General features: G+C 41.3%; 1 protein-coding gene across 6 annotated transcripts in view; it reads right to left on the bottom strand.

The window, feature by feature from the left end:
• The window catches only part of ALKBH3 (alkB homolog 3, alpha-ketoglutarate dependent dioxygenase), a 59,469-nt gene that overhangs the window by 14,796 nt on the left and 36,453 nt on the right, over window positions 1–8,220 (bottom strand). For 2 of the 6 annotated variants that reach the window (XM_049890931.1, XM_049890930.1), the window contains 2 exons: window positions 854–966; window positions 633–734 (listed from right to left, as the gene is read on the bottom strand). In XM_049890931.1, coding sequence (XP_049746888.1) covers window positions 633–734; window positions 854–966 — 215 coding nt within the window. Of the gene's footprint in view, window positions 1–632; window positions 735–853; window positions 967–8,220 lie in introns of those variants that run through there. The other 4 variants (XM_049890936.1, XM_049890934.1, XM_049890932.1 and 1 more) reach the window with 4 other exon arrangements.

Genomic DNA, 8,220 nt, shown 5'->3' with positions numbered 1-8,220 from the left:
ATGTCATTTATGGGGACAGATATATTTTGGTTTTATCTCTCCTAAAATGACCGATGATACGCTCTTTTGTCTTGTGGAGCAAGGTCTCCTCCTCTGAAACTGACTGGCATCCCCACCTCCGCTGCAATACGCCAGATAGGTTCATCTTTCCTAATCGCTGCTCTTCATCTCAGGCTCCTGCCATTTTCCCATATCTCATTAAAAAAATGAAAAACACATAAATGACTGAGACCAAAGTGGAGTCATGAGATTCCACTCTCATGCTAACTGTTCTTACATTAACACGCGCACCTTAAAAATGGCCTGGCCTAAGTCCAATATGGAAACCGTGGTGGCACAGTGGTTAAGAGCTGTGGCTGCCGGCCAAAAGGTCAGCGGTTCCAATCCATCAGGCGCTCCTTGGAAACTCTCTGGGGCAGTTCTATCCTGCCCTATAGGGTAGCTATAAGTTGGAATCGACTCGACGGCAACAGGTTTAAGTCCAGCATGACAGCCACTAACCACTTGAGGCTATTTAAATGTTTAAACTAATGAAAATTAAGTAAAATTTAAAATTCAGCTCCTCAGCACACTAGCCACATTTCAAGAGGTCAATAATCACAGGTGGCTAGTGGCTACTGCATGGGACTTACCGTACTAGACAGCACACACAGAACATCTGCATCCTTGCACAAAGTTCTAGTAGACAGCACTGTTGTAGAGGTCTATTTTGGTTGTCAGTAGTATCGAAACTCCTGGAAATGAAGTGACCTTATTGCCTCTTGCTCATGATAAAAATGCCTTGCTTTTCGCATTTTTACTATAATCCTAAGTCAGTTGGGAAATGGCCTCTGCATGACAGAGTCCCCATTACTTGCACATTCTGACCTGCCAGTCAGCTTGGGTAGCTCCTTCCATGATTAACAAGGTCCCATGATCCAAGGGTATCTTCACTCTTTCCACATACGTGTAGTCTCCATTCTCTTCCTAGAAAACAGCATTTATCACATTGAATTTTTTGCTTGTGTGATCCAGATGCAACAGAACCTGACAGTGGTCAAAGGAATGGAAACCTCTACTCCTCAGCCAGACTGTGGGAGTTCATACATGCTGGCCCTGTCACTTTGCAGCCATCTGATCTTGGGCAAGTTATTTCACCTCTCTGTACCTCAATTTATGCATCTGTTAAACGAGGATGATGAAAGTACCTGCCACATAGCATTACTGTGAGGCAACCAATTGAGGTTATATGTTACTATGACATATACTGATACAATATGTATAAGTGATACATGTAAATTACTCAGAGACTGGCATACATTAAGTATGATATAGGCGTTATTATTACCAGCATCCAAAATGCAGAAAAGCTCATCCTGGCCTATGAAGAAATTAAATGTCATTTATACAAGAACTCTTTCCATCGTCCTTATTCTGGGCTGTGCCTTTTGACATCTTCAGTGTGGGAAAATGGGCTTTTAAACATGACATGGCTTGAATGAGTTCTGCTTCACCTTTCCACAACTTGTGCTAAAATTTACTGATCAGTAACTAAGGTAAAACTCGTCACAGCTCTTGCCGTGGTTACTCTGGTGTTTTGGAGATACATTCCTGTCTCTTTCTAGAACACACAACAGTGAGATTTTTCCAAAAGGAGGGAGTTCTGGTTTGATTAGATCAGTGTTGCCAAACTGAGCCGGGCTGTTGAAGCCTTTAAGGATGGAGTACAACTCCTGAAAATTTAGGATTTTTTTCCAGAGAGCTCAAAGTCAGTTTATGTCCAATACTGTCCTGAAGCTACATAGTGGCCTGTGAAGCAACCAACAGGTGGTGTTACTCCTCTTTCACAGCTGACAAGGGGGTACATTAAGCAACTTCCTTGCTCCCAGCAATACACAGCACGTCAAGGGTTGAGACCAGGACAGACCCAAGCTTTCCTGATTTCTTCACCTCCATTCTGGGCCGAACTCACGAGCCCGTCCGTTCATCTGCTCCACTTCTGATGCAAGGGGTTACTGTGGGTTACCGCAGGAGTGATTTCCAGTGTAATGTTGTGTTTATGTTTATTACTGTAGAAATGCTTCTGAAAACTGAACTGTTTACAAATGATTTCCCACAGGGAAGATCAAAACCAAAACAATAATGAGCTTATATAAACAGTCTAAGTTCCAGGCCCCAATCCTTGACAGAGACTTTATTAAGCATAGTTATAACATTTACAGGCAGAAGATAGGAGTAATGTTTGAAATAACTTTTGGTTTCAGTGATGGATGTTAATTGTATCTGTCACCTTTTCTCTTCAGTGGTCATTAGTAACCCTAACATCTGCCTCTGACGCTTCAGCCGACCAGAGAACGGAGGGAAGGGGACCCTGCCCTCCGGTGGCCCAGCTCCATCTCAGGAAAGCTGAAGGTTGCTCCCTGAAAGAAACATGTCAGACAGAGGAGATATGTGCCCCTATCAGAGAAAAGGTATCAGAAGGAAGTGTGTTACCCATGAGATTAGAGGGGCCCAAGGCTACTTGATTTAGACTGGAAAGTCAGTTGTCAGATCAAAGTTCCACAGAGCTAGAAGCAGAACTTCTGCTGCCCTCTGTATACATAATCGGGGGCAGTGGGGCCTTTATCTACAACTCACATCCACTAGGACAGGAGAGTAAAATAGAGAAGGGAGACACTTCACCAAGTCACGAGGACGATTCTGACAGGAACAGCTTTCAGAACACTAAGTACATCGTTGGAAGGGGTGCTAAAGCCAACTGAAGAGAAGAGCTGGGCACTGTAACTCCTGGAAGAACGAAGCAGGAATAGCCTAGCAAATCACAGAGAATTTCAAATACAAGAGGGAAGTATCAGCACTGATAGAAAGTGATGTTCAACAGAACCACATTTCACTTAATGTTCCTAAGATCTGAATTTCTCAAATGAGAGAAAGCCTCACGTTGATTTTGGATACACTACACCCAATGTCAACCATTAGCCATACCAAGAAGCGGAAGAGCGTGAGTCTTCACTGGAGGAAAGTCACTCTAATGAGTCCCCGGAGGAGACGGAGATACACAGTTTACCACTGTGAGAGGTGATGTCACTCCTTTTTATTCCTTCCAACACCCTTGGCTGAGAGACTGCATTCCTAATTTGCAGATGGGGATGGGTTACAAAGAGGGCAAAGGATCCCCTACCACGGCAGCAGAACTCACAAATGCTTCCTTCTTCTTACGAGGCCAGAGAGTCAACAGACCACAGTGCCACCCTTTAACTCGACCAAGATGCAAGGGGACTTTTTCCACATAGGAAGCAGATAAAAGGCCAGAGGATCTCACAGGACTGTGCATAGAGTCTCAAGTTGATAAATGGATAAGCAATAGTGGAAGCCTGGGTCCAGCTGTTTAGAGGACAGCATTCCATTAAGCATGGTTAAGTTACCAAAACACGTCTCTGTACTCCCTTCGATTTACTCAGGACTTCCTTCAAAACAAAACACATTAAAAAAAAAAAGGTTCAGGATAAAATTTTCCATCTCTGATTCCAGCTAAAAGAACCTGTTAGGGTCACATTCAATCCAGGAGGTGGGTTTTACTGTTGATGGTCTTGGTTTTCTATACACCTGAAACTTAACCAGTAGACAGAGGAAGCAAAAAGTATTTATTTTTATATTAATGCTGATCAGCAGTCTCATTTTCTCCCCAACTACAGCCAGTTCACTTGAAGGCTTAACTATGCTTTTGCAAGGAATGCTGGGTCTTCCCAGAGTTCCACAATTTTCATTTCCAGCTTACCAAGATGCTGCCCTATTCAGTTTCCTTTAGAAAAATGCTATTGGGTGGTGGGGGGAGGGGGAGTCTGTTTATTTATTGTTATATCTTTACTAACCATCCAACAAACAGAAAACCTAAGCACTTTTCTTTTCTTTGGAAAGAGAACACACATTGTATGAGCTCTGTTTGGATTTTTTCACGTAACTACCTCTGTCTAAAAAAGTACCTGAGAAATTACAAACTTTAAAATCATCATCGCCATAGTTTTTCTTCCTACGGTATAAAAGCAATATAAGGTTAATAAAGTAAATGATATATTTGTAATTACTTGCTCAGTGTCTGCCCTCTTATTCTTATAAACTCCACTGGGCAAGGACTATGTTATCTTGCTCTTTAGAAATATACTCAGCGCCATGACACACAGCGTGCTGAATGACTGTGGAAAAGGACCAAGAAAATATTTTAAACAGTCACCTTTAATCGTTCCATCCAAAGTTCATACAAAACACACACACACATACACACACGCAGGGAACATCTATATATACAATCATGTATTTTGAATTTTTAACATTATATTGTGAGCATTTTTCTACATCTTTAAGGATACAATAGTTCAAAAATATGTTTATATAATACTCCTTTGTATGAACATACTCTTCTTTAAACTCACAAATATTTTCCTACCACCCCTATGTGTCAGGCATTGTGCTAGTGCCAAAGATACAGCAGCCAGGAACACATTGTTGGAGACTGAGATTTTACCAATTTACCACTATTATTTAAAAAAAAAAAAAAACTACTGCAAGTAGATCTTGGGTAACATTTCAGAATATATTTCTAAGATAAGAAGGCTACAGCAATTTATATTTCTATCAGGAAAATATGACAGTACCAATCTCCTGGTCACATCATTAGTCCTGAATAGTATCAACTGACACAATGAAGAAAAACTGAGGGATGGAATGGCAACTCATTATTTTAACTTAGAGTTCTTTGCTGACCATCCCAGTTAGGCATTTTTTCACATGCCCATTTGCTGTTTGCATTTCTTCTGTTGTGAATTCTCTGTTCACGTCCTTCATCCACTATTCTACGGTGTGTTAATGCTTTTCTTACTGATCTGTAATCATATATAATAAGGTTTTACATTTTGCCTATCATACTTGTTGCAAATATTTTTCTCATTTGCTTTTTATTGTTTTTATATTTAACAGAGTAGCTAAAAAATTAATTTTATTATTATTTTTTTTATTGTACTTAAGATGAAGGTTTACAGAACAAACTAGTTCCTCATCAAACAGTACACACATTGTTCTCTGACACTGGTTAACAACCCCACAAAATGTGAACACTTTCCCTTTTCAACCCTGGGTTACCTATTACCAGCTTTCCTGTTCCCTCCTGCCTTCCAGTCCCTGCCCCAGGGCTGGTGTGCCCCTTTAGTCTTGTTTTGTTCCGTGGGCCTGTTCAATCTTTGGCTGAAGGGTGAACCTCAGGGGTGACCTCATTGCTGAGCTGAAAGGGTGTCCTGGGGCCATACTCTCAGGGTTTCTCTGGTCTCTGTCAGGCCAGCAAGTCTGGTCTTTCTTTTTGAGTTAGAATTTTGTTCTACATTTTTCTCCAGCTCTGTCCGGGACCCTCCATTGTGATCCGTGTCAGAGCAGTCAGTGGTAGCAGCTAGGTACCATCTAATTGTACTAGACTCATTCTGGTGGAGGCCATGGTAGATGTGGTTCATTGCTCCTTTAACTAATCTTTCCCTTGAATCTTCAGTTTTCTTCATTCTTCCTTGCTCCCAAAGCAGTGGAAACAGTGGAGTACCCTAGATGGCCACTCACAGGCTTTTAAGACCCCAGACGCTACTCACCAAAGTAGAATGTAGAACATATTCTTATAAACCATGATATACCAATTGATCTAGATGTTCCCTGAGACCATGGCCCCCACAGCCCTCAGCCCAGCAATTTGGTCCCTACAGGGAGTTTGGATGTGTCTATAGAGCTACCATGACCTTGCCTGGTACAGGTTGTGCTGGCTTCCCCAGTAACATGTAAGGTCTTACGCTTCACCAAAGTTACCACTTACCTATTGTCTACTAAGTGTTTTTCCATCCCTACCCCTCCCCTCCCTTATAACCATCAACGATTATTTCTTTTTATATGTAAACCTTTTCACAAGTTTTTACAGTAGTGGTCTCATATAATATTTGTCCTTTTGTAATTGACCTATTTCACTCAGTATAACGCCCTCCAGATTCATCCATGTTATGAGATGCTCCACAGATTCACTGTTGTTCTTTATTGTTGCGTAATACTCGTTACGTGTATATGCCACAGTTCGTTTATCCATTCATCTGTTGATGGGCATCTAGGTTGTTTCCATCTTTTGGCCATTGCGAACAATGGTGCAATGAACGTGAAGGTGTGTATGTCTATTCATGTGACGGCTCTATTCAGGAGGTGGGATTGCTCGATCATACTGTATTTCTACTTCTAGCTTTCTAAGGAAGGGTCCTATCATTTTCCTAGATGGTTGTATCATTTTGCACTTCCACCAGCAGTGCATAAGAGTTCCGATCTCCCCACAGCCTCTCCAACATTTGTTATTTCCCATTTTTTTGATTCATGCCAGTAATGCTGAAGTGAAATGGTATCTCATTGTGGTTTTGCTTTGCATTTCTCTAATGGCTAGAGATCGTGTGCATTTCCTCATGTGTCTGTTGGCTACTTGAATATCTTCTTTGGTGACATGTCTGTTCATTTCCTTTGCCCATTTTTTAATTGGATTGTCTTTTTGTTGTAAAGGTGTTAGATTTTCTTGTAGATTTCAGAGATTAAACCTTTATCGGATTTGTAATAGCCAAAATTTTTTTCCCAGTCTATGTTGTTGTTAGGTGCCATCGAGTCGGTTCTGACTCATAGAGACCCTATGCACAACAGAATGAAGCACAGCCTGGTCCTATGTCATCCCTACAATTGTTGTTATGCTTGAGCTCATTGTTGCAGCCACTGTGTCAATCTATCTCATTGAAAGTCTTCCTCTTTTCTGCTGACTCTGTACTTTGCCAAGCATGATGTCCTTCTCCAGGGACTGGTCCCTCCTCACAACATGTCCAAATTATGTAAGACAGAGTCTCGCCACGCTTGCTTCTAAGGAGCATTCTGGTTATACTTCTTCCAAGACAGATTTGTTTGTTTTGGCAGTCCATGTATATTTAATATTCTCCGCCAATACCACAATTCAAAGGCGTCAATTCTTCAGTCGTCCTTATTTGTCGTCCAGCTTTCACATGCATATGATGCAACTGAAAATACCGTGTCTTGGGTTAGGCGCACCTTAGTCTTCAAGTTGACATCTTTGCTTTTCAACACTTTAAAGAGGTCCTTTGCAGAAGATTTACCCAACATAATGCATTGTTTGCAACGCAAGCCCCCATGTATCTGTCAGTTTGTCGTACCATGGGGGCTTGCGTGTTGCTGTAATGTTGGAAGCTATGCCACTGGTATTCAGATATCAGCAGGGTCACCAATGGTGGACAGGTTTCAGCTGAGCTTCCAGACTAAGACAGACTAGGAAGAAGGATCCGGCAGTCTACTTCTGAAAAGCATTAGCCAGTGAAACCCTTATGAATAGCACTGGAACACTGTCTGATATAGTACTGGAATATGAGCCCCCCAGGTTGCAAGGCACTCAAAATGTGACTGGAGAAGAGCTGCCTCCCAGTCTATAGATTCTTTTTTTACTCTTTTGGTGAAGTCTTTTGACGAGCATAAGTGTTTAATTTTGAGAAGATCCCAGTTATCTAGTTTATCCTCTGAAGCTTCTGTGTTGTTGGTTGAGGTCTGTATCCTGTTAATGCCATGTATTAGGACCTCTAGCATTGATTCTATTTTTAATTCTATGAACTTCATGGTTTTTGGCTTTATATTTGGGTCTTTCATCCATTTTGAGTTAGTTTTTGTATATAGTGTGAGGTATGGGTCCCGTTTCATTTTTTTGCAGATAGACATCCAGTTTTGCCAGCAACATTTATTGAAAAGACTGTCTTTTCCCCCATTTGATGGACTTTGGGCCCTTGTCGAAGATCAGGTGACCAAGGGTGGATGGATTTACATCTGGATTCTCAATTCTGTTCCACCGGTCAATGTATCTATCGTTGTACCAGTACCAGGCTGTTTTGACTACCGTAGCTGTATAGGAGGTTCTGAGATCAGGTAGTGCAAGTCCTCCTACTTTCTTTTTCTTTTTTAATAGTGCTGTACTTATCCCAGGCATCCCCCCTTTCCATAACGTTAATGATAAACTTTTCCGTCTCTTTAAAGAATGCTGTTGATATTTGGATGGGTATTGCATTGTATTTGTAAATCGCTTTGGGTAGAATTATCATTTTCACAATGTTGAGTCTACCTATCTATGAGCATGGTATGTTTTTCCATTTATTTCGGTCTCTTTTGATTTCCTGCAGTAATGTTTTGTAGTTT

This window comes from Elephas maximus, chromosome 7 (assembly GCF_024166365.1).
Source record: "Elephas maximus indicus isolate mEleMax1 chromosome 7, mEleMax1 primary haplotype, whole genome shotgun sequence".
Classification (NCBI taxonomy): domain Eukaryota; kingdom Metazoa; phylum Chordata; class Mammalia; order Proboscidea; family Elephantidae; genus Elephas; species Elephas maximus.
This window is presented reverse-complemented; position numbering and strand designations above follow the sequence as displayed.